This window comes from Triturus cristatus, chromosome 10, assembly GCF_964204655.1.
Source record: "Triturus cristatus chromosome 10, aTriCri1.1, whole genome shotgun sequence".
In the NCBI taxonomy this organism is placed as follows: Eukaryota; Metazoa; Chordata; class Amphibia; order Caudata; family Salamandridae; genus Triturus; species Triturus cristatus.
Window position 1 is genome coordinate 393,149,728 of NC_140593.1, and position 27,702 is coordinate 393,177,429.

The following is a 27,702-nucleotide window of genomic DNA, read 5'->3' on the forward strand; positions in this document are numbered from 1 at the left end:
CACCCCCCGAGTCAAGAAAGAGGGTAACCCACGCACTCATCATCAGCAGACTGAACTATGGAAACACACTCTATGCCGGCATAAGCAAATCCCTACTCCTCAAACTCCAGACCATACAGAACACCGCCGCCAGACTCTTCCTCAGCATCCCCCGGTATGAACACATCAGCAAACACCTACGAAGGCTCCACTGGTTCCCTGTGGAGAAAAGAGTTCCCTTCAAAATCCTCATCCACGCCTACAAATGCCTACACAACATCGGACCCAAATACCCCAACGACAGAATCAACTTCCACATACCCAAAAGAAACCTCTGATCCTCCAACCTCGCAGTAGCCAAAACCCCGTGCATCCACAGAGCCAGGGCAGGTGGAAAATCCTTCTCTCACATTGCGGCCAAGACCAGGAACGAGCTCCCGGCGGACATCAGACGAGCCCCCTCCCTGAGCACCTTCAGAAAGACCCTCAAGACCTGTCTCTTCGGCTAAGCAGATCTACGGACTCCCCTCCCCCCCCCCCCCCCCCCCAGCGCCTTGAGGCCCTCACGGGTGAGTAGTGTGCTTACAAGTCCCTGATTGATTAATTGATTGATTGATTCATTTTTATGCTAATTAAAGACACAATTCTAAGTCCCTCCAAGGCCCACATTCAATTGAAATGGGGCCTCTGGCTGATTTAGGTTGTGCTTATTGTCAATTTTTAGGTTGAGCCTGGCCAGTGCATGCGCTGCTCTGCGAGGCATGCTGTACTGAGGTTAGGCTTAGAAGCTCTGCCCATTTTACACCCCTCTTTTCAATTGGCTCATGTTACTGTCCTTGTGAAATCATTGCTTTTCATTTGTGAATAGGCTTAATAGCCCTTCCGTGGTACCACCTTGTCTGCATTTGTAACCTCCCGTAACGACTGGACTTTTTACTTTTGTTGTTACACGGTCTGCGTTATGTAGTCAGTGAGCACTATTTGCTTTAATGATCTTCCCCTATTCCACACATGACATCACAGCACGATGTACGCTTTGATATTTTTTGTAATGTGTTTATTTAAATTACAGCGCATTCCGCTTTAACAATAGCGGCTGTGCTTATCTATTTATTACATTTATGACGCGAACCGCTTTCACTTTAGCGATCATGCTTATTTAATTATTTAATTTACAGCGCTGGCCGCTTTCACTTTAGCGGCTGCGCTTATTTATTGATTTTACAGCGTGACCCCTTTCACATTAGCGGCCAAGCTACAGAAGCTTTCTTTAGACGCTGCTCACTGTAACCTTAATATGGTGAGCAGCATCTAAATAAAGGGGTGTGTACACTTTTAAAGTGGTCTCGCATTTGCAAGAGATAGAGCTATTGGCTTTAGAAATAACAATGCCTTTTATATATGTGTTGCTTTTAAAAACAAATAAAAAGCTTTGTCATTTACAATGCCAATAGCTTAAAACGCTCGCAAATGTGAGACCTTTTGCATTGAAAATGCTTGTTACTTATTGTTATCCTATAAAGAAATGAACAACTCTTGTGACTTCTTTCAATGGCTATATGACACAGAAATTTGGCTAGGCCTCTTAGAGCTTTATATTGTCAAAAGCACCTTTGTTCAGGACTCGCCTATCGAAAACGTACATAATAGCTGCTGTTCTTAATATTTCTTCCTGCTGGTTATTTAAAAAAATGTCCTTTTATCATATTCATACTGTACATTGGATTAATAAACCTCATGCAAGAAAAGGAGTTTTTCAAGGTCTATAACTTTCCTTCCTTGCTATTCGTCACAGTCATTCTTTCATCTGAGCCACCAATTAACGTTGTCAAAAGATGTTTGTCTCTTCTCTTAACAAAGCTTAAATGTCAATATAGGGAAACATTAAAATATCCTCACTCCAACTCAAAACTTCACAAAAACTGTGTTGGATCTTCTTCTCTCTGAAAATATCTGGAGATACTTAGAGCAAGCTGTTGTACGTACCCAATGTATTCATTCAAATAGATTATGTGCAGTTTTCATTTTTAATTCATCTGCATGTTCGACTTTCCAGCAACATGAGTGACTTAAAACTATAGGCCTTATTCCAGAATGAGCGATTACACACTCTGGAAATGACAGAAGATTTCTTTTTTTGTGCCAGCGGATTCTTAGTGCACTGCCTCCTGAAATCCACAACCTCTTTCTCAATTGTGCTACATATTGGGCCCTGCAGTAAAATTATCGCATCCACATTAGTAGCAGATAAAGGGAAGTGTTGTGGTCCAGTAGTGAAATGGCTACTGCTGCAACAATTACTACTTCTGCTAATGTCCTAGTAGTGATGTAGAATACTAATATTACAGAAATTTCGAGATGGTAACGTCCTATTTAGAAATGTTATAGCAAAGTAAAAAAGATCAAAAGATTTTAATTAGGTAAACAAGTTGCAGAATTGTGTTGCCAATTATGAAAACACTAGTATGGTATTTGGGTTTTTCGCGTTCAACATATAATCATTGAATTATGCTTTAAATGCGCGTATGGAAGAAGCTGATGATTGATGGAAGAATGCGAGGTGAGCCTGCAGAGAGTTACTCAATCGTAGTTTTTTGGGAGGGTAAACCTGAGTTAGAATATTTGGTGTACATAAGAGAAGAAAAGGAAGGCTTTTATATTCTCTGCTTGTGTCAGGCGATTTCACTATTTATTCTGTGATCGGATTTGATTGCTAATCAAAAACATTGTTCAGTGAGCGAGCCGCTGAGCTGTACAAACCTATTATACAAAGCCCTCGGTATCCGCTGAATGTATTTGTCTTCAAACGCACCTCGTCTAAAGAAAATGAAAAGTGATCTTTAATGCTAATTACTCTGGGAAGATGTATCGTTCTGGAGAAAGGACAACTATTAGAATAATAGTCTTGCATTCATCATCCAGGTGAGAATTCACCAGCATGCCAAAGATGGAAAAGAAAATTATTGTTTGATTTCTGTAAAATATAACATGTTCTATAAATTCATGCTTTGAAAATATGGGTTCCAAAAAATAAGAGCAGTTTCTTAGAAGGTTATAGCAAGGTATTTAAGGATCTTCAATCGGTATTGTAATGATTTCTTACAGATTGACAAAGGAAAATTGCATGGATGTATTGATGTTGGTCTGTCTGTGATGTCCATCAAAAAGTCAACAAAATGCATTGATCTGGATACAGAGGAACACATTTACCACCTGAAGGTACAGTATATGACCAACAGTGCAGACATAAGATCCTGTTGTAGATATACCACCAAACGGCTTACTTAGTAGCTCTTCGCAACCTTAGGGAAACAACAGTATCTTAGGGCTATATGTATGAATACTTTTTCCCATAGACACAGAATGGGTAAAAGCCTTTGATACATCTGGCCCTTAGTGATTTAAAATTAGTTCTGAGTCTGGCATTGATTTTTTTTTTTTTACACTCGTCCTCTAAACTCTGAACGCTCTTAAGTCCCTCCACCACGTCCTACACTCTCTCATCCAACTGTACACACCATGGACAACACACGCTGCCATATGCAGGGCAGGACATACCATATACTCTTTCATGCACTATTTACTTTCCGTTTGCCACAGCCTGCACATTCGCTGCCACACCTTGCACAGGCATTGTACAGATACTCTGCCTACCCTGTGTGTTTTTATTACCAGGACATGTAAGGCTACTAAACCACATGTCCATCTTTTTGATATGATGCACCCTGCCTTTAGGACTCACTAAGCCTATGTTAGGGGTGACTTACAAAAGATTAAAAAGGAAGGTATAGTTTACTCTACACACCATCACTAATGCACGTTTTGATAGTTATCTCCTTGCTGTAACCAAATCCTTGTACTTAATCTTGAAGTTCGGACCATGTGAATTACTGAGTCCCCTTCTTTGCAGTCCTTATCTTTGTTACTCTTTGCCTTACAGAATGCCGAATTCCCCTTATTCTGCAAAGATCATGCCATTGACAATCATCTTATCAGTTCTTCGTCTTCAGACTAATTACAAAAAAAAAAGTATACCATTTAATGCCTGAGTGTGTGTATTGCTCATTCTATCTCCATCCACTACCCAACCTATCATACATTACTTCTTTACCGCTGCTTATCCACTGCAACTACTAATGTACTTCTGTTCCAATTAAAGCCCTGCACAGCAACTCATGTTGATGGTTATACGTTGTCCAATAAATGTAATACAATAAAGATAATGAGAGAACAGTGCTTGTGCTCTGGGTGTATATAGTGGTGTAAACTCCACACTTCATCCATCCTGCTTAGGAAAAGAAGCTTCTAAGGTCTGGTTCTGCAAAGAACTAGGTGGTAGCTGCAGGCCTGCACATTAATATCATTAGAATAAGCCTCTTCGGATGACTCTAATTGGATCCACTTTGGAACATTTTAATTGGCCCGCAACCAGGCCTTCAAAGCACAAATCCCCTAGAGAAAAGAAGGAAAAGTTCACGGTCTAATAATTTTAACGTAAGTCGTTTTGATGTCTTTTCTTGTAATTTCAAACTGATTTTTGTTTCAGGTGAACTCTCAGGAAGTCTTTGATCAATGGGTAGCGAAGCTCCGAGACCATAGGTTGTTCCGTCAGAATGAAATTGCAATGTTCCCCCATGATATGGAAAACCACTTCTTCCCGGTGTCTGCAGGCTCCTCACCCTCAGTGTTCGATGCTGCCTCTCTCAGAAGGGTAATTATTATCAGTTGAATCACCAGCTTTTCTTTTGTTTAATTTTAAAGCATTACCAGCATGAGCTTAATATATGTTCTGATATTGTGTCATTACTTCAGGGGTGATAAGTAACCTGTACTTTTAATTTGAAGAGACCATACATTACCAATACAAGGAAGGAAATATTAGGTGCATTTTTCAATTCTCTTACTACTCTGTTATAGATGTAAATAGATATATATATCACGCTCAGTGGGGAGTGACCAACAGGTAAGTCGCACTCGGACAAAGGATAGCTTTTATTATCAGTTAAACAGCAACACTTGCCAGCAAGTTATGAACATGAGACTGCAGTCCTGACGCGTTTCAAGAAGTCCTCTTTTTCAAAGGATGATGCAGCCAGAAAACACATGTTGGCTATCACCTTCACTTTTAAAACTAGATTGCATGATATATATATATATATATATATATATATATATATCTCCGAGTGGTGGTTCTCACTGGGTAGCTCTAGTTAGGTCTGCATTTCCATAGGTAAATGCTTATTTGGTTTACTACTAACTTTGGCGCTGTTTGACGTATCTTCACAAAACGTTCCCAAAAATAGTGCTTTTTTTTCAGACAAATTACCCCGAACATTTTGTGAAGAAATCATTCAAGCAGGGGCCAAGAAAGAGAGGGTTCCCAATATGCAAAATCCAAATCCATTTACCATAGACTTTTTTAAGAAGCGATAACGCAAAAACAGCTGAACAGAATTACATCAAATTTGATTGGAAGCTAGATCTTGGTCCAGAAAGCATGGTTTTTGTTGATTTGGTGTAAATCCATTCAGCAGAGAAATCCTGTTTTGTTTAACCAGGTTTCGTTTGCATGATGGGATTTGTATGCCCATATTATATAATAGGACAGAAAAATCTACAAATCCCAGCATGCAAAGTGTTTTGGTTAAAAAGTGAGGACTTTTTACACACTAATCACATGAAGCGCACAACAGGAAGCAGTTGGAGATCACAACATTACAGTCCTTGGTGCTATATGAGATTCAGAGCTCCCCTCCCACACAAAGGTCACCTCATGAGTAACAAGCTCCAGGGTTGGACTGCCCACACTACCAATAAATAATAAAAAGCTATAACTAGACCTGGCTGGCCCAAATGCTACAGCAATGTTGATCAGTCCACACATATCACACTCCTCCCACCACAATAATAAAAACATGATACCAGGGCTGGACTCCCACCGGCCACTTCTTTGACTTCCGTGCAATAAAACCTTTACTAACACTTCACCACTTCTCACCTAAATCCTGGCCTGGCCACTTATCACAAGGAAATGGGGGAGCTGTCTGAGTGGCCTGTAGCAGTGCTGGTTTCTGTGCTCTGGTACATTTTGCCTCAATTTAATGCTACTGGTACTGACATCAGTGTGCTGCTGCTGTTGTAGGCAAGAAGCAACTCTCTAAATCTGTAAGGCGCACAGTGCTGTAAGTTGGCTGGTATTCAGTTCTTCCACTGCGTCAGCAAGTTATCCTGTTGTCTGTGCTCCGTCTAACTGCTGTGGGCTCAATGTTGCTGGTGCTATCTTACTCCGGCATCTCACTAAAGAGCAGCACAGACTGTCTCGCCCCAGGGGCCTAGATTAAGTAAAGTGCACTCGCTGCTGCTGCAACACTAGTCTCTGTCAGAGAGCTGATGTTCAGTCACAGAGTGTGGTCACCTTTTAAATACAGTGCACACTCCCGGGCAGGCATGACCAGACAAGTGAGCCTGTCACCAAACACATGTAGAGAGCGCATGGCTTAATTTCATCCGACTGGGAGGCCCCCGGTGATGTCAATTTTCTTCTACTGTTTGAGGCTGCTGAGAACAGTTAGGCCGACCTTTTGAAAACATCCTTTCGTGCTCCGACTTTGCAGTCAGTGAGCGTGACTGTGGACAAAAGGTGTAGTCGTAGTGGGGCAGCCGCCTTGCTATAAAAGAGTAATGGGCAAGGTGCCACCCTTCCCCCTGAACTACGTGGTTGTGTATGCAGCCAACACAGTGCCATTACTTAGGTATTGGTTTTTTTTCAGTACCTGATTTTGTATTCAGATTGGGAGATAGTAAAGACCGTCACCTTGCTTAAGCGGCTTAATGTGTTAAAGTGTGAAGGAACCAATAGGATCCCAACGTCCATCAGCTATCAGTGCTGTCTGCATTCATTGATTGACTGACCGAACGCACGTGATAGCCGGCTTTACTTTGGCGTGTGGGTCAGATTTGCCAGATCGCAATGTGCATTTGTCAGACAGTGCGCACAACACTCTTCACAGAGCACTCATTCTGCAACGCGCCCTACATAAATGCAGCTCCTCATAGAGCGTGCCTTAGGGTGGCCAATGCGCACTGTAAATGTGTAACTATTGCATTTTAGTGTGGTGGTGTGCACACCAGCACTAGAATGCGTTAGTCGAAACCACTGATCGTGGTACTTGACAGGGCTGGGACTCTGCTATCACCAGGAGACAACGAGAAAGAAAGCACTTGCCATAGTCAACCCAGATCAGATTGTTCTCCAATAGACCAACGAATCGGTCATCTCCGTTACTGATTTTCGATTGTTTTTTGATGTGGAATATGAGAGGGAACACTCTTTCTTTTCCTACCCAAAGGTAGTTTACTGAAGGGGAGGGCGACTGTGCAGCCTCCCTCCCCGGGCCGATTTCGAATGCGTGGACCCCATCCACTGGGCTTGGCCAAAACTCAATGGGGGAGGGGAGCCATGCCGCCCCCCTCCCAGATCTGATATTGGCCCAGGAAACCACATCCCCGGGGGCCCGGCTAAGTATGCCTGGGTGCCCTGAAGCCCACCCAGGGCACCCAATGTACTACATTAGGGACAGCATGGGGAGCCTGAATGCCCCCATAGTCCCTCCCGCTCCCCACCTCTCGTGGGAGCCGGAATTTCTCCCACACATAGGGCGCACCCAAAAATACTGCTCCCTGCATGTGGAAGCAATCCTTTCATCCATTTCCCTGCCCACTTGACAGCGGGCAGGGAAATAGATGAAAACTCCACTCCCAGTAAGCAGCAGCAGTTTGACAGTTCCCGCTTGCTGGGAACAGCGTTAGTATTTGCTCTCGCTTGAAGAGTCACAGCTCCCACCAAGAAAAAGCAAACCGCTATCTCCTCAGGGCACCTTGGAAGATAGCAGGAGGGGGGTGGTCCCCAGGACCATTAATGGCTCCAAAGGGGGGGCAGCAGCATGTTCCCCCCCTTCTTTACTATGCACAGACGGGCCCCAGGTAGGTGGTGGTCCTTGGGGCCACATATGGTGCCAGAGGGGGGCCTCTCTTAATTTTATATATTACGTAGGCCCCAGGGAGGTTCACATGGTCCCCCTTTAGTTGTTTTTGTTGCCCTGGGGAGGTGGTGCTCCCCGGGGGTTCAAACATCCACATAAGGGGATCCATATGGCCTTTTGTGGGGCACTAAGCTGAGGAAGAGTCCTAAGATGTCTGCCAACACTTTCTGGTTGCAGGAAGGGACCACCACATCTGTTTCCCTGAATCCTTATGGTATGTTGATTACAGGGTGTTTCAAGGGAAACAACACGAGAAGGGGGGACAAACTGGGTCATCTTATAGCGAGACTTTGAAGCGAGCATCTGATGTGGCATCTATAACTGGCGTCCGCCTTTTCCCAGCATTTTTCGCCACCACCCAGAGAGCAATACATGATGCCTTCTACGTGCTTTACTAGACCCTGTACATCCCTATACTGGTACAAAGACAGTCTAGTATTTGTGATTTCCTCTCTGCCGTCACCTTACTTGTGATACTACCTCCCAGAGGACAGAAAGGCTCTGAATAGCCCGATCACGGAGCAGGAGATCCGATGTGGCATTTGTGATTCTTACACCTACAAAACTCTGAGACGAGGTGGCCTCTACCTGTTGAATTTTCTAAAATGTATATGAAGCCCTACTGGTCCCCAAACTGCTTGAGGTCTATACCATTGCTCTTGCTGTGGGTAGTTTGCCCCAAACTATTGAGAAGCAATTCTGGTTTCACTGCTCGGATGGGAACTGTTAGTCTCCTCCTACAGACCACTGTCCCTGATGGGCAGTGATTATAAAATTCGTAGTAAGATCCTTGTGACACGTCTATTGGGACATATGCCAGTGCTGGCCTACCCTGACCTTTAGATATATGGGCATAAATATGGATCATACAACTATAGAAATGCAAGATGGTAACCTCGCAAAGGCAATTTCCTCCTTGTGACCCCAGGTAGTCTTTTGGTGCTCTCGCTCCAACCAACTGTGCAAGGCTGGGTGGCCCTCTCAAATGGGTACGCTGCCAAGACTCCTGTATTATTTCACCAATCTACCGATCCTGGTCCCTCGCTGCACATTTAAAACAATGAACGCAATGTTGGACGGCCTCATGTGGAATAAGGGGAGTCGTAGAGTGGTACTGGCCAAGCTGCAACTCAACAGAGCATGGATGACTGAGAGCTCTACTATCTAGTTGCACAGATCCATTGGCCAACCTGTTGACTGGCTGAGCACCACCTAGCAGAAATATGTCTGGGGTCAGGGGATGAGAGCCTTGAGGCTTGAGCAGGAATTTTCACCTGGGATCAGCGTGGCTTGTATCCTCGAATGCCCTTATTCGAGTGGCACATGTGTGCCATCGTACTGTACTGAGGGTTGTACCTGGGCTGCCATTGTATGCTCTGACACTACCCCTGGGCTCCACCTGCTCGTTCTGAGCAAGCATTGGTAGTGAAGGAAAGGCACTTTGGAATCGGCGGGTGGGTACATTGGGAGGCTTGTTCCGATATGAAGTCCTGGTCCCCTTTGACCTCCTGACTGAACAAATAGGTCTTCTGGTCAGTCATTTTTTAGCATGCAGGCATCTCATGAAGGCACTAGAGTGCATGTGAGGCATTACCGATACAGAGACCGCGATGCACCCCTCCTGACGCAGGCCCCTCTACACCATGGGTAATGGGTGGAGATTGATTACATGGCTGACAAGAGCCATTCCTTATACCACTCAAGACCCTTTGAGAATCCTTTGACAATCCTAGGAGCGGGAAATAGGACATGCATTGACCCAGAAGGAATGGGACAGAGTGTTCATATAAAGACAAAAATGTTGTGCCTTACCCGCTTTCATTATATACAATATAACGTATTTCAGAGAGCTTACTTAACACCATATAAGATACACAAAATATACCCTAATGCATTCCCGGACTGTCCTTGCAGCTGGGCCCTAGTGGTGGAAATGGTGCATACATTTTGGAGCTGTCCCTCAGCTCAAGCGCTGTGGGTGGAAATCTGCACCATACTCTTGCGTGTGATAGGCCAGGGGGATTTGGATTGCATGACTGGCTGTTTGCTGCGCTGCTCCTGATGCAGTGGAGTGGGTGGAGCTGCCAACCGCTTCATTGACCTGGCACTAATCCTCATCAAGTGGACAATTGCCATGCACTGGAAAGCCCCGGCATTGGTCAATGTAGCGCACTGGAGTGTTGCCGTCCAGTAGGGCATGGCGAAGACAACTGCTTTGTGAAGAAATACGGCGACTGCTTAGGCATCCATCGCGGCAGAGTGGGACAAATTGCTTATTGCCCTCCAGGACCCCCCTGTTGACGATGTGTGCTCTGAATGACTTGGCATAGCATGCACCTTCCTAATAGCACTTCCTCACAACAATGTCTCCCCCCTGAGCTGACCACCCCTGGTTCTTCCCCTCATTAGCTGGTTCACAATCAGGGATGTACCACCCAGACACCGTTTATGTTCCATAATGGTTCAAAGGCTCACATTCGGGTTTGTGTTACACCAGTTGTATACTATCACACCGTTGTGGAATCTGGATGCCATGTGTGTGACTGTAATTAAGCATGCCATTTGAGAATCTTTGGTTTATTGATGATTCCTGTTATGCTGGTAGCAATGCATATCGTCAAAACTCAAAGATGGTTTTTACTGAAATGTGATTTTCTAGCAGTTCAGTTACTAGTTGAAGAGTTGCTACAGGGCGGATTCCTATTGTGAGGTGTTGTAAAATTAAATAAATAGAAATGTTTTTGTTTCTTCAACAACTTTATTCTTGGTTAAAGTATAGTTTAAAACCTCAAACCCACCATGACGCTGATAAATTCCATGTTGTGAATTATTAAAAAATGTTATTCTTCTTCAACTCTGAAACAGACAAGTATTTTTGCAAGGCAGAACTCTGTCCAGGCGGGAAGTGGCTCACCTTTCCCATGTTTAAGCAGTGAAAGCAGAGTTCCAGTTTGGCTCAAATCTTCGGAGGACTTGGACAGATGTTCCAAAGGTAACTGTACTATGGCTATTTTAATTACGTTGGCTACTTATTCAGTAACCTCTCAATCTGCTGCTTTCTTTGATTTACTTTACAAAAATAATTAGTTATTTATGGCTCTTATACGGATCAATTATATTGGGCACTACATACAAAACCCAGTTATTTCGCTGAGAACAGAGCAGTGAAAACCTGGGCTCTGAAGCCTGTGTCCTTTTGGGCGCTGATCCACTGCCTGTTCAAGTCTCCAGAGACCTGATGGAGGTGGTGCAATGGCAGATGACGGTCCACCATCTCCGCTGCTGCCTTCTACCTCTCTGAGGTTCCACACACTTCTTGAGTGGCGGGTGAAGCTCCAGTATCACCAGCTGCCACATCCATTGCCCTCTACTGCGCACACCACATAACAAGTAGGAGGGGCCTGTGCTTGGTGCCCTATCTTTCAGACCCGCTTCCCTCTCCCCAGAAAGCAGTTCTAGAGGGAGTGTGGCCGTTTGCCAAAAAATTACCTTTTTAACATAAGTTGAGGAAATTCTGAAGGATGGCTCACTGAGTTAAATGCTCACCACTGACCTGTGTATGATGTGGAGGTCAAGGTATGCAAAATAAATTACTCCTGCTTGGCGGCTGAAGTTTTGTCTACAAAATTAGCACATGGCTCATGGTTGGGACTCCTAATTTACACACCTGTGCTTGCTCATTGGTTGGATCTGCCTGGGAATGAAAAGTGAAGTTTTAGCTTAAAGTGGAATTCCAGCAAGGCTTACGCAGTCTACAATCCTCCTGAGGTCAGTAAGTATAGTATAACATTACATAGGCAAGTAGTAATACATGTTATTTCCAGCACTTATAGGTGGCATATAATGTGCTTTGTGAATACAAATATAGATTGGGGGTCAGGGAGAAAAAGCATGAGGGACATTTGTGAGGGGGAGATTCTGTAGGTTTGTTTAAAAAGAAAAAAGAAAAGGAGGCTGGGGGGAGTTGGAAACTAATGATGAAGTGTTTTTTATGTGAAGCTCACCTATGATTCCTCCACAATGGTAGTGATGGGATCACATATAAAAATGTGTGAATGTGTATTCGGAGATGGCAAGGTCTATAATGAAGGATTGGGTAGCGTATTTTTTGTGGATCCACTACTAGCACTCCTCCAGGTTTTCCATTAGGTTCTCTTCTAACGAGAGATTGGCGACCATTGCGGATAGGTTCTTTTAGGGTGAATTCTGCATTGACTAATGAAAACAAGGTCTGGTGTATGGCCTGGCAGTAAGTTGTGTATTTGGTGCCTGTTTCTGTTTTTGTTTAGTGAGCATTGATTAGCATGCATGTAATGTTACTTTTATTTGACCAGTAGAGACGCTAGCTTGTATCCCATTGATGATGATCATGAGATGTAGGAGTCTTTTAAAGGCTTTTGGTTTCCTGTGGGATCTGCTATCTCGCATGCCTCTATCTATCTTTATATTTATATTTATATATATATATATATGTGTGTGTGTATGTGTATATGTGTATGTGTATGTGTGTGTATATGTGTATGTGTGTGTGCGTATGTGTGTGTATATGTGTGTGTGTGTGTGTGTGTATATATGTAAATGTGCAAAATGTGCAGATATTTATATAGCGCAAATCACCAACCGGTCTCTAAGCGCTTGCTTAGGGAACCCGTCCTGGTATTCCCCTGTGAGATAACCCAGCAGGGCATCCACAAGGTGAAAGCCAGGCATCCCGCCGCGAGGGGCCATTGTGGAGATTAAGCAAGCTATTGCCCAGAGTCGCAGAGTGTGAACCCATGAATCGAGTATGCACTGGAGCGAGAATTATCGAGTCCATGGACAATTTATGGACTCAAGACCCAGCCGAGCCGGGAATTGAACCCTGGTCCTGGGCTGACCTCTGCTTCCAGGTCTGCCTACTCTAACCAGTGAGCCACACTTCTCCACAATGTATGTATGTGTATGTGGGTGTGTGTGTATGTGGGTGTGTGTGTGTGTGTGTATGTGTGTGTGTGTATATCTATATGTGTGTATGTGTCCAAAAAAACAAGGTTGCCCTCTTAGAGACGCCACTCATGCTGGGGAAAACACACAATTGCTGCCGGTGGCCGTCAAGTCAGCACTCCCCCCTCATTTCTCTTCACTGAAGCCAAACGCGTTTCAAGCATAACTGCTCTTGATCACTGGCAAATGGGCAACTCACGGAGACAGCAATCTTGTTGGAACCCCTGATTCATTTTGTTATGAGCGTCCCGCCCCAGTGGGCGTTAACATAGGTAGCATTGTGATTACTGTAGTCCACGTGACTCATAGTTCCTTTTTATAACCCCAGTGGGTGTTGCTTTCTTTGTGGTGATAATAGCCCCAATAACATAAAGAATGTCAAAACCCCAAAAGAAATGGTGGGTTAGAAACGATGAAGGTGCACCAGCGCTCCTGCCAATATATATGTATGTATATATATGTATATGTATATATATGTATGTATATGTATATGTATATGTATGTATATGTATATGTATGTATATGTATATATGTATGTATATGTATGTATGTATATATATGTGTATGTGTATATGTATATATATATAACCAAGATCTGTTGCTGCAAAATAAACCCGTAACATTTCAACTACAAATCCGGAGTGGCTCGTCTTTCCTGCTGGGACTGCAGGGATTTTCTTCGCATATATATATATATATATATATAATCTACTGCCGGTTGCCAGTAGATAGTTATAGTTAGGACCGTGTTTCCATAGGAAATCTGAAAATTCTATTTTGAATAACTTTGGCGCCGGTTGATGAATCCTCGCGAAATTTTCAAAACTAATGGGGCGCTCCGCTCAGCTCCTACCCTGAAAGTCTTGGGGTGATTCGTCAAGCGGGGGCCGAGAAAAAAGGGGGGTCCCAAAACGCGTTTTCCCCATGCATTTTCTCATAGGACCTTTAGTCGAAGGTACAGCCTGAACGGCTGAACAGAATTACTTGAAATTTGGCAGAGAGGTAGTCCTCAGGTCAGGCATGTGCCTTTTGCATGTATGGAGTAAATCTGTTCAGTATGTCCTGAGAAAATTGCAGTTAAAGCACATAAATATCTATAGCCAAGCACCGTGCGCGCACGGTGCGCGCACCCTAACGTGCGCGAGCGTAATTCTGATTGGTGGTTACATGTCAGTCAACGTTCGAATCGGTCGAAATCAGGAAGTGTCGGCTGCCATTTTGTCTGTTGTGGGTGCGAGAGTGAAAAATAGAGGTGGCGAACGTGAAAATGGGGCAGGGTAGAGAGTTCCTGACCCCCTAGCTTTTGTCAGGGGGTCCCTAAAGGACACCGAAGGGTGAAAAAACATTTTTTTTTTCTTTTTTTTTTTTAAATCGCGGGGTGCGCGCACGGTGAAAAACCTTAAAAAAAAAAAAACATACATAATTTAGCATTTAAAAAAACTTACAAATTCACTTAAAAAACCATAGGTTTCACACACGTTATAGTTAGGAATTAGCATTTAAAAAACCTTGCAAATTCACTTAAAAAACCATAGGGTTCACACATGTTATAGTTAGGTGGACATTTCACTCGTAAAAAACCAATGAAATTCCCCCGTTATAGTTAGGTCAGATAACTTTAACTCGCGCGCCCGCCACTCTATCACAAGGATGATGTCATCAGTGATGTCATGAGTGATGCCACTGACCAATGCATGAGTGATGTAATATGTGACGTCATGAGCACTGGATTGCGGGCGTGCGAGTTACAGTTATCTGACCTAACTATAACGGGGGAATTTCATTGGTTTTTTACGGGTGAAATGTCCACCTAACTATAACATGTGTGAAACCTATGGTTTTTTAAGTGAATTTGCAAGGTTTTTTAAATGCTAATTCCTAACTATAACGTGTGTGAAACCTATGGTTTTTTAAGTGAATATATATATATATATATATATATATATATATATATATATATATATATATATATATACACATAATGTGTAATGAACCCCAAGATGGCTATATAGGACCATATTACACGTTACTCATCATGTATGTTTTATATCACGAGTTATTAATTGATTGTAGTACTAATTGTTTGAGAAATGTGTATTGTTCTAAATCAGATTTTTAAATTCAAAGCATATTGTAAGGAAATTAAAAACACACATGTACAATATTTTCCTTTATAGTACATTAACTCTATAGAGTAGGTTTAACAAGTCCTGTATATCTCCGTATATCTAAAAATCACCATGGGTACCTCACCTAAAGCTTCTGTTTTCTCCTACACTTCTCTGAAACGGCCACAGACCCTCTCTTGTCTAATAAAACCCCCACTGTTCTGCCCGTCCCGCTTGTTCTACCAACATGTGAAGCCACTTCTTGCCCTGCTAGACTCTGCCAGCCTAAACCCATGCCGCCTGTTCACTGCCTCTAAAAGTTACCTCTTCTACCCCATCCTCAGTCTTTATCAATGCAGGAACTCTGTGTAAAAAGGGCTCTAAACATATGATTTTTCTCATTGATTACAGATTGGAACTATTCTTCATTTTTGAGACATAGCATGGGGACAGTGCAGCCCTTTCACTCATGAAACAATCCAACATGGCTACAAAATTGTTCTCAGGGACTGACCTAACAAAGCAGTTGTAGGGTTTGCGATCTTCCGCAAGTCCTCATTTTGATTACTTAAATTTATTGCGATCCCCGCCACTGCGGATAGTCACAATTGTAAATATGCAACCTCTCCTTGAGAAATTCTCTCTCCTTTTATTCATTTATAGATCTTAGATCCTCTCTAACTTTGCCTTTCCTGATTAATTCTGCAACTTAATCACATCAGTGTTTCTCAAGCACATTTCCTTGATCTTCCTTGACCACTAAAATATCTGATCTGTCGCTCCAGACTGCAGTGCTGCAAATGCAGTCACCTTCTCTTAACCTTCATCTGTGCTTCTGTGAACCCCAACCCATTCCTCTGAGCAGACCCTAGGTGCTACCTTATTCAATTTTCAGACTCTTAAAATATGCCAACACTTCACCTCTTCTCTATCCAGATGTCTTTTGAAAGGGTTCAGCTTGCCAAGAATACTCAGCCAAGGCACAGTTACTCAGAAAAGACAGTCATCTGACTCTGAAACAAACCATGTTACTAAATCCTGAGAGAGCACAAAGTTCTCTGCTGCACCACGATATGGACTGACTTCAGTGAAATATGCAGTCTTAACCGTCAACCCCTCTATGACCTGTGTTTATTTCCTATTTCGTCTTTAACCATTTAACCTTGCTTGTAACAGCAAATAAGTGTTCATTGAGGGGCTAATCATGCCTAAAGGGGTCAAGGTTGTGATATTTTGGGGGTCCTGGGTGGTATGTGATGTTCCTCCTACGACCTTAAGAATTTTGGTGACTCATCATCTGTTTCACATATTTCACGTTTAGAAGATGTAGCCAGAAGCATAGCTCTGCTGTACTGTTGCCAATTAAAAAACATACTTGAATTTCAATTAAAATCTGATGCCTTCCAGCCACTCCTACATTTGCTTAAGCATAGTTTTGACAGAGAGCCTTGCTGCTTAATCCAAGGTGTAATCGTATAGTAATTAGTTGGAACGCTCCTACTGCTTTCCTTATCGAGAAGAAGTATTGCTTTTCAAGAAGAGCCTAGACATAACCCATTTTAAATAATGGTGTTCTTAACTAGCCAAACCTGTCATAGCCCACAATTTAGCTGAAGAAACCTTGAAGCAGAAAGATGTACTTTCGCCTTGTGGAAGCTCGCAAGACAGAAAAAATGCAATTACAGTTGAATCTCAATGGGACCGGAATCCACATGACAGACCGGAGTGGTTTGTGTCAGGGACAAGAGGCCTGGAGCTGATAGGTGAATGCGGGACGAATGCGAAGAATTAAAAAAAAAAATAAACTTACCTGCCCCCCTTTAGCATCGCGCTCTTCTGCTCATCTCCACTGCAGGCACAGACTCCCTCGACTGCCCTGCGGCCAATCCTGAAGCGGCTCTCTTGCATGAAAGCCACTTGAGATTTTTCCCTGAGGACCGTGAATTTGCACTCCCAGACAGACCTGGGAGTCTTTGCTTGCTGTCTCCGACCCTGCAATGCAGCTCTGGTTGGAAAGAGCTTCAGTGTGCATTACGCTTTGGCCATCCCAAGATGGCTGGCAAAGCTGCCATGAGCACTGATAAGTTTCCACCACACCCCCTCCAATACTGTCACCACCCTGACCCCGCCCCCAAGACTCGGCAGACAGTCAATTTGAAGAAGAATAAAATGGTAATAAAACGGGTTTTAAACCCGTATTTTTTTTCACTTTTTTTAGGTGCTGGGGGGGGGGGGGGGGGGGGGTGGTGCCTCTGATGACAGTGTCTCTTTTACCACAATTTTATAAACAGAATATTTAAGGTCCTTACTTACAAACGTCAAAAAATATTTGAATGTTGAAAATAGGTGGAATATTTTTCATTTAATAATATTTGGAAATTATTCTGTGGATTCAATGTTCTCTCTTTGATAACGGTGCAACAGACATGTTAAATAAACACCTGGTATCAGTCGTATTGTCCATATTTGTCCACCTGTGAAATTCTTTCCATAGGCTGAAGGATTTCAAAATCTTTCCATAACGTCTATAGGTGCATGGCAGTTGGTACATTAGCAGCACCTTGGCTATGATTATGCACTTGATTTATGGCAATATTACAGAGTAGTTTGCATAATTATTTGCTGAACTATTGTATGCTGAGCAAGCAGTTTGTCTGTTGCGTAATACTCCTGCACCTAAATTCATCAAATTTTTTTTTTTAAATCAGATCTATCTCAATGTCAAGCGTATTTATTGGAAATGAATCAACTTCTCCAAAACATGGAGGTCCTTCACAGAACGTACTCCGCTCCTGCTATAAACGCCTTCCAGGTCATGTAATCTCAATTAGTTTTACTCACTGTTTATGAGCATTAGGCATCTCCTCTCTTTATAAGCAGTTTGGTAACTCCTCATTTTTTTATCTCCTATCTAAAGGTCCCTTATGAAAGTCCAAAAAAGGAAAAGGTAGCGCAGAGGAGAAGGTGGAGGACCAAAGGTGTTGGAAAGGACGCTAAAGGAGCATTACAGGTAAGAAAGCCAATGTACATATGCTGAAATTACTTAGTTAAACCTTCTTATTAAAATAGATAGCTCTGACTCTTGTAGCATTAGGCTTCATGAAATGCATACTCTAGGCAAATAGGACTTGTCTGCTGGTGAGCCCAAGTCATGTGTGTGATCTTCAGACGGCTTTGACTTGTATGCTGGAACTTTTATCAGTCAATCAATCAGTACTTGTAAAGCGCAGCTTAACACAATGAGGGTTTCCAGGTGCTGGGTTGCTGTGCTTAGTCGAAGAGCCAGGTCTTGAGTCTCTTCCTGAAGTCAGTCAGTCAGTGAGGGTGCTCTTTGGAGATACAGGGCATTCCATGACGTGGCAGCGAGGTGGGGGAAGGAGTGGCCTCTCCTGAAGCTTCGGCAGATGTCCTGTCTCTGTGCGAGGGAGGTGGAGCGAAGGGTTCTGGAGGGTTGGTCGAAGTTCAGGCAGTGGTTCATGTTTGCTGGTCCTTGGTCATGGAGGGCATAGTAGGCATGTGTCAGTAACTTGAATTGGCATCTTTCCTGGATGAGGAGCAAGTGGAAGTTTCTCAGGTGTTGGGTGATGTGGGTCTGTTTGGGCGGGTGTAGGATCAGTCTGGCCACTGAGTTCTATTGTCTGTAACCTTCTCATAGTTTGGTGGTGGTTTCTGCATACAGTGTGTTGCCATAGTCCAGCCGACTTGTGCTCATGGGGAGGCATTTGAAGATTCTTCAGAGCTAGTGGAGAGTGTGGAAGCAGGTGGAGGAGACTGTTGATCTGTCACTTCAGGGTGAGTTTGCTGTCCAGGATGATGCCAAGGTTGAGGGCATTGTCTTTTGGTGTGGAAGTGGGTCTGAGTTCGGCGGGCCACCAGGTGTCATTCAAGAGATGGTTGCCAAAGATCAGCATTTCGGTCTTGTCAGTTTTGAGCTTCAGACAGTTGTCCTTCATCCAGTCTGCAACAATCTTCATGCAATTGTGGAAGTTGATTGTAGTAGTGGCGGGGTCTGCTGAGAGTGAGAGGAAGAGCTGGGTATCATCGCCTTAGGATATGATGTTCAGATCATGGGTTCTGACGATGTTGGCTAGAGGTGTCATGTAGGTGTTGAAGAAGTTGGGGCTGAGGAATGAACCTTAAGGGATGCCGCAGATGGTGCTCGTGGGTTTCTAAGGTGAAGGGAGGTAGGTGGATTCTCAGCGTTTTTCCAATGAGGAATGATGCAATCCACATGAGTGCGGCATCTCCCCATATCCCAATCTGGTGCAGTCTCTTGGTGAGTTTGTGGAGGGATACGGTGCCGAAAGCTGTGAAGAGGTCGGGGGGGGGGGAGCAGTGAGATGGGTTGCTAGTTCAGGAGGTCGCTCAGGTTGGTGTAGGGTTTTTTGAGGAGCGGTCTGACTTCTGTGTATTTCCATGCATCACTAAAGGTGGCTGTGGCGATGAATGCATTGAGAATTGTGGTGAGTTGGTTGTTGATCTCGTTGCTTCCTAAGTTGAAGAGGCGGTTGGGACAGGGGTCCGTGGGTGCTCCCAAGTGAATGGAGTACATGATAGCGTTAGTGTTCGGTTCGGTGAGCTGTTCCCATGCCATGAGTTGCTGGGCGGGTATGCTTCTTTTGAGGTGAGAAGGCTGAGGAGGTCTGTGGGTTGGAGCTTGAAAAGCCTGTAGATGGTGGATATATTGATGTAGAAGTGATTCACTAGAGGGTTGCAGAGTTCCTGTGAAGGAATTGTGTTCTCAGTGGCTGTTGGGAAGGAGAACTCGGACGATGCTGAAGAGTTCCTTGGTGTGGTTGGCACTTGCCTTGATGCAGTCTGCATGGGCGTCCTTTTTCGCGCCTTTGGCGGTATTCGTTGAAGGCTGACTTGAAGGTGGTTGGTCTGTATCGTCTCTGCTGGTGCGCCATCTTCTCTCCAGTTGTTTGCAGCTGTGTTTCATTGTACTCAGTTCTGATATGTACCACCTGCCTTGTTTGGTGCATCTGTGGGTTTTAGATGTTCTGATGGGGGTGGCTAGGTTGGCGGTGTTGGTGATCCAGGTGTTAAAGTTCTAGACTGCTTGTTCCAGGTTGGTTGCAGCGACGGCTGGGTGGTGTTGAGGGCATCCATTCATTGCGTTTGTGTCACTGTGCTCCAGCTGCGGAAGGAGGTGTTGGGGGTTGGACATAGTGAGTGGTGTGCCTGCAATGGTGAAATGGAGGATGGAGTGGTTGGGCCAGGTGGGTTCTGTGACACGATTATATTTGACTCTGCTGCTGGATGTTAAGATAGGGCTCAGTGTGTGTCCTGCTCTATGAGTGGGGTCTGTAGCCAGCTGGGTGAGGCCGATGTTGTTAATTAGTTCCGGGAAGTTTGCAGATTTAGTATCTGTGGTGTCGTCCTGGTGGAAGTTGAGGTTTCAGAGGAAGGTGTAGTGCTTGGGCTCAATGGCAAGTGGGCGATGAAGTCTGTGAGGGTGTGGTTGAAGCCGGTACTTGGGCGTGGGGATCTGGAGGTGAGGGTGCCTTTAATGATTGTTTTGTTGTTGGTGTGGAGTTGGATATTGAGGTGTTCCATGATCGGTGTTGTAGTCTTCCGTGGTGGTGCAATGCATTGTTTCTTTGTGGATGATGGCGATGCCTCCTCAGTGTTTGATGGTGCGGTCCCAGTGTGTCATCTTGTAGCCTTTGGGTATTGTGGTGGCAATGTTGGGTGCTTGGAGGGGTTGAGCCAGGTCTCTGTAATGAAGGTCACGTCGAGGCAACGGTGTAGATGGTGTCCCGACTTTGTGGCGTGTTTGCAAAGAGATCTGGTATTGATCAGGAGGCATCTGAGAGATTATGGGGTGATCTCGGTCCCCGGAATGGGAGTGGCATGCATTTCTGTGAGGGCGGTTGGTCCAACTTTGCAAATGAAGAGACCGCAGTGGCAGGTGAACGGTCCTGCTGTGGAATGAGGAAATGCAACGCAGTGGTTGTTTCGGCATCTGGAGTCCAGAGTTCGGAGATCTGCGGTCCAGGGTTCCTGGCGCTGGGTGCGGTCCTGGCACGGGTGGTCACAGACGGGCTTGCCTTTGGCGCACAGGCGAAGCACCCGCTGGTAGCAGTAAGCAGGAAAATGCTGCTGAATGAGTGAAAGGAATGGCAAGAACCCAAAAGGTTTTAAATTAAAATAAATTAAAACTGGCTGACAGGGCAGGCTGCCAAGGGCTTACCAGCACAGGGCATGAGCAGCCCTAGGAGCATTGTGGAGATTATGAAATGTATCATTAAAGTATTCAGATTACACACTAACAACAGCTACCAAGAATACCAGGAAGAGCATTGTCAAATCTTGGCCGGGAAAATTCACTATCTGATCATATACTCCATGGGTTTAAAAACATTCCCTGTGCATAATCTTACGACTTGAACTAGAGCTATGAACAATGCAGAGAAAAATTGGAAATTACGGTCCAGCGCTAGAGTTACGGCACAAATCAAATTCCCTTTGATCGAGGCACCATAAAAACACGCACAGTGCAAAGCCAATACGTCTCTGCTCTAAAAGGCTGAGTTATTACATTCCTAAAGCTTTATTCCATTGCTATTTGCATTCAAAGTTATCCTCATGCAGATTGCCTAGCAACCACAGAGAACCAAAATATAGAGGCCCATGGACTCCAAAGACTCTGGATCTAAAACTCCAGCCCTTGATATACTTGAAGAGAAACTTCTCCTAGTTGTCACTGTTGCTGGGAGACCTACAAAGGTAAGGTATACTAAAATGCGTAATGGCTCTTAGAGTGAGAGCTACCACTCTCCTGGCAGTCCTAAAACACCACAGCAATTTCCTTGTAGAGTTCCATCCCTCCTGGGAACAACTATAAACAAACATGCAGATTAACCAAGCCCTTGCAGGTGTTTGTGGCGTGAGTATTTTCCGCCTTTACCGAGCTGGAACTAGTGATGGTAGTGAAAGGAAAGCCACCCCCCTCCACCCTATGGGCATGTAGTGAGCCTCCTAAAATGGTACAGAATATGGAAGCTGATCCAGTGGGAAGGCAGCAGAGAGTGATGGTCTTAGCTGAGGCTGTGGGGTGTGTTTTTCTTCCCAATTAAATATCTACTCTTTACCTGCTTTCCTCCTAAGCAAGACGGTGCTCAATTGGGGTACTTGGGTCAAACATACCCGCTAATCTTGAAAGGCTGGAAGGCCGAAGCTGGCTAGAAAGTAGGAGCAAGTCATGCGTTCGTGGTTATGACCCTAAACAGCGTGTACTCCTGGAAGGCCTCTTACACTGAGAGATCGAACAAGTTCTTATCATTATCTTCTATGGGGCTTGCAGCTCAAGTCTGTGTTATTAAACCAACACTCCTAACACATGATCAGGCCAGAGTTAGTGATCCAGGCAACTGTCAATGAGGTCACTGAATATTAGTAGTTTCTGCTCTGCATTATTTTTTTATCAATTTTGAGCAACTAATGTTTCTCTGCATAATTTTGGAGAAAGAAGGCATATTGATGAAACTTATGCTAGAACTGGCGAAGGTAGTTGGCCATGAAGACATTGGCCTGAGGAAGGGAAATACCTACGGACAGGCTTATCTTCTCATGTGTCTCCTGAGACTTCACTTCACACAGGTGAGGACATTGATTTGTCTTTGTTGGAAGCTGCCATCACCACCCCAGACTGAGCAGGATGATTTTGGACTCAGACTAGACATGATCCGAAGGAAGAAAGAGGAAGAGAGTTCCAAAAAATTAGTCAAGTTGACCCCAGTTAATGGTTTGAGGCCCTATAACGGCAATTCTCTGCACGTCAAAAGAGCAGGTTCTGAACCCCACCATTTTGAAGAAAAATGTAAGCTGGCACATATACCTATGCATTCAGTACAAGCATGCAAGCCATGTATTGATATATCCATGGAATCCGTTTCTGGTCCCACCACTAGGCGGCAGGGATACCCTCACGTTGAGAATGGGAAAGACCCGCTCTGAGAGTAATTTCCATACTACAGTGATAGAAGACGTTCAAGCATAGCAACTGTGGTTTAGGCTCAGGATGTTAATTGGATCACGATTCTATGCATCAGGATAAGGTATATGGAAGCCTATTTTCATGGTGTTAAGATTGACATTCTAATTTACAAACACATTTATTTATGAATGAAACCAATGGTATTATTTTTCTGTTAATGATAAAGAATGCATTAAAAAGAGGAATACAAAGTCACACAAATTTAACTAGCTACTAATCAGAAAGTGGATTAGCAATCCCAATGTTTTTGTTAGAGCTCCGTCTTTCATTTAAAAAGATGTCACATGCAAGTTTTTGTGTTGTAGGTTCCTTCTTCTTTAGCTGGTCAAACAAGACTACATGCTTCCAATCCAAATTTATCTACCATTGACTATGCAGAGGAGAAACCATACTCTGATGGGCCCGAAAACTATTCAGATTTTTCTAAAATGCATGAAGATTTGTGTCGCGTTGGTCATAAAGGTAGGTAATAGTGAATTAGAGTTATTATTAGAAGCGTCTTAAAATAGACTGCAAGAAGAAATCTATTTGGTTGTGCCTGTTTTTTATGAAACCTTAATCCTTGAAAATATCTTCGTAAGCGTTGTGCATTTACTTCAGGAAACTTCCATTGGTAACAAAAAATAGTATTGTGTATGTGTGATCTATTTTGAACTGAAAACCAATAAAGAACGTGTTCATGCATTCAACATCATCTATAGAAAGACATCTGCTCATACTTCAAGTGAGCATGTAATTGCTCAAAACAGTCATGACCTTGTTAGGTGTGTATTCTGAACTGGACAGCAAGACCCATTTTAATAGACTCCCTGTATGTCTTTGATTAAATTGGGTCCTTTAGGTACTTTTTAATGTTTAGTGTGTTTTTTTCTTATTTTTATAGCACGAGTGCCGTGGACACAGTCACCATGATGAAGATTAGGCTTTGCTCATTTTCTGGCAGAACTAAACTCTCTCATTTCCGAGTGAGATTTAAGTTTGTCCATTGCCAAGTAGGCTAGACACTGAGTTGATAATGTTCTCCTTACACCGCCAATTTGATGTATTCTGGTTATATCACCTGTTTGCTCCATGGAGCAGTTTGATCGGGTTGGTTGTATGCTTACTTTTGTACCAGCTTACTGACTTTGCATTTTTTCTAGTTTTCATTGCCCACCCCCAATACCTTAAGCCCCATTCATGTTGCTGCATAATGTTACATAATGGAACATAACTTACACCTTCCTTCAAACTGTTAATCAACTAGGTTTCTTAGTGTGCTGCGAATTATGCCATTAATTTTACTTTTGCCTTTTTGAAGAGTCCCAGTTTCCATTGTATGCTTTCACATCCATCACATTCATTGATATACCGAACTGGCCTTGGAAGCCACTGTGTGTTGCTATTTTTGGGTGTGTTTATCAGCACCTGTTATCATTCTGACCAACTCGTAGCTGTATTTAATTGGCTCAGACCTTCACACCCCTGTGTTGGGTACCAGATTTGTTAAAATCGCCACTGCACAGTGATACCGTGATCATTTTGGATTGATATTAAAACATCTGTGACTAAGCTTTGTTAACATTTTTGCTGAGGCAATATTTCGTGTAATTCTAGATAGCATCAAAAAATAAAAAATAGACAAACATTGCTTATGATTGCAACAACCACTGGCCGGGTATAATCTGAAGGTAGCATGGTGGGCAAAAAAGATGGACTGGAATGCAGTCATGTAATTACCAGTGTCTGAGATTAATTCAATCATTCCTACTATCACTTTTTTGTATTCTTCATTGTGACGCTCAATGTGTGACATGTATGCCCTGACGTGGGTCCTATGCTCTCTGTGCCACTGTTGGCAAGCTGGACCCGACTGAAAAGGGGCCAAATAGTTCAAAACCAATCTTGGGTTACCTGGTTTTCTGTTTTAGAGATGACCTGGCTTGGCAGTTTGGGCTAGACTGTTTTATTGGAGCAGTACCAAGGCTGATTTGTAAAAGGCTGGGTCAAATCTGATGTGGCATGGTGGGCAAAAAATTGATATACTGGGATGCAGCCTGAGTAATTACCAGTGGCTAAGATTAATTCAAGCATTCTAGTCATCATTTCTTAGTTTTTTGCAGTGTAGCAACCACTTTCAAAACACCATTTGCACCTAAAGTTTGATACAAAGAAAAGAATATCAATTTACAGAAAGTAAACACAAGGAGCTAAAGAACGATAATGTATTCAACCCAGATCTGTGACTGGGGGTGAGTGTCTGAAAAGTTTCAGCGCTCCCTCCATCATCTCCTTGTGTTTGCTTAATTAACATAAAGTAGCAGAATCCAAAAATAAGCTGCACACTTGTGTCCTCATGTATAATATGTGTGGAAATTTGTGAAGACCTACGGCTATCAAATGTGTGAATGTTTTGGAAACTTCGCAAATTAAGTGTGAAGCCACAAGATTGTTTTAAAAATGTTAGGGTCAATTTGAGTAGTAGTGAGAAGCTGGTCCTCCTGTGTCAAAGTACTGTGCATGAAAGCTACATAATTGGGGCCACTTGGTAGCTCTCCCCAAGACCTGCATTCAGCCTCCTACTATGCAGCAAGGTTTAGAGGCCATCTATTTTCTGTATCCCCATTAGTAAACCCTGTCTGCTGGGTTGGCAGGCTTGCCCAACCAACCGTTCTGCCCTCAACTAGGTGCATCCTATTTGGTTACACCTGTGTGTAATAAGGAGTAACAAATTGTTAGTATACCCCTGGCCAGTAATCATTTCTTATTTTTACTAAGACTTGAAAATCAGGTTAAATCAGTGAACTTTAGAAAGACTTCCCAAAGATGTATATTTCCTGTTTTATCCTGTCTGTGTGTATAAAAAGTGTGCCCACCACAACTTCTATAGTTACACAATCAGCTTGGTGAGCTTGGAAAGAAATATTCTTTAATTGAAAATCACAAGTAAGAAATCATTGCTCACCCAATCGAGTACTTTTATGCTTTTAACAACAATATATTTAGGCTAACCTATTTTAGATATAAACCTATAATAACTGATAAAACCCAACTGAACGTAACACAGCCCTTAACCTGTGTAAACATATAAACACTGATAAGCACCTGCACAACCACAAACTAAAATACCATTCAAAGAAAGGAAACTGAGAGGAGTCATTTTTATTTCTTCCTGAAGGGGCCAGCATAGTGCACCTTTACTATACAAGGGACCAGCAAGGAAAACTCGTCTAGGATTATTTTGCTAGCGTTTTGTTGTCTAGGGATGTCACTAAAATATAGTAGTTTATTTCTTGTATTCCCTGCAGTGTTGTGTGCTTAAATGAAAGGTGCAGGGTTTAGAAGCCTGTTGTAGACCTGGTCTAATACGTTTATACACTGTAGAGAATCTAGGACTGTTAAAATTGTATCTGATTAATTGGCAGTGTTTAATTCTTTCACTGATTGGTGGAATGGCTGGCTCATAAGAATTGTGGCCAATCTATATTATTACATTTACATCCAGACACAGAATGGGTAAAACCCTTATATACATCGGTACCCTTTTCTAACAAGTCAGTATCGATAACCGGCCCACTGCCCAAAAATCCATGCTTTGAACATTCAATGCAAGTTTTATTTACCAGGTATCTGTGAAATGATAGTGGTCATCTTGCACATGGAATAGTGTAGAAAACTGGACACAATACTTTCCACATACCAACAAAATTCATGGCAGGAAGGTACCCTATTTTTGTGTGATACTTTCATCTAATTCAAGCTTTTTACCCCTCTGCACTTTGCTGGTTTGGTTTTGAGCCCATGTTGCAACGTTAACAGCAAATATTAAAGTCCAAGTATACAATGTGATATCTGTTGGATCAGGGCTGAGACCCCTATTGAACTTGCATAATCATCAGTTGACAAGGAAGTGCTGTATGCCTTGGTGAAGGGCAGGCTATTGGGAAAGGAGGTGATCTTGGGGAGCATTTATGCACCTAATCGAGACCAGTTGACGTTTCTCCATTCACTCATTGACTATTGGCACCCTTGGGGCATTTGGTAGGCGGGGTTTTGTTACAGATGTGCTCCTGGATCGCTCCTTGCCCCCGTACCTGGAGCACAAGCTCATAGAATAGTGAAAGGCTTGTGTTAGTGGCTACAACACTGGGAGCTGACTGACGTGTGGCGCACACAAAACTGTACTGAACAAGACTACTCCTATTACTCTCACATTTATGCTTGCTACACTAGGTTGGACAGATTCCTGTGCACAGAGAGGCTGAGCCAATATAGATCTTTACTGAATATCTAGGACGTCCTCTCAGACCACAGCCCTCTACTTCTAGGGTTTCAATGATTGATGATAAGTCAGTGATTTCCTCATGGTGACTATAACCGGCGGCGCTTGAGGACACTTGTTACAGGAGTTCACTACACACCGCCATCACAGAGTAGTTTAATAATAAAGGCTCTGCATCATCTGTCCTTATAGAATAGGAAGCCTTCAAAGTTGTAGTCAGGGGCCACTGCATCGGTCAGTCAGTAGGAAGAGCTACACACACTAGATGTCACTCTTCATACTCTAGACAATAGCTTAGGAACGGACCCCGTTTAGCCCCGAAGGCTA

The 27,702-nt window shown here is 43.4% G+C and overlaps 1 protein-coding gene across 3 annotated transcripts in view; it reads left to right on the forward strand.

The window, feature by feature from the left end:
• Positions 1-27,702, forward strand: part of OSBPL3 (oxysterol binding protein like 3) — an 812,031-nt gene that overhangs the window by 514,197 nt on the left and 270,132 nt on the right. For all 3 annotated transcript variants that reach the window (XM_085631654.1, XM_085631656.1, XM_085631655.1), the window contains 6 exons: positions 3,085-3,198; positions 4,526-4,690; positions 10,887-11,013; positions 17,821-17,924; positions 18,030-18,122; positions 23,420-23,576. In XM_085631654.1, coding sequence (XP_085487780.1) covers positions 3,085-3,198; positions 4,526-4,690; positions 10,887-11,013; positions 17,821-17,924; positions 18,030-18,122; positions 23,420-23,576 — 760 coding nt within the window. The remainder of the gene's footprint in view (positions 1-3,084; positions 3,199-4,525; positions 4,691-10,886; positions 11,014-17,820; positions 17,925-18,029; positions 18,123-23,419; positions 23,577-27,702) is intronic.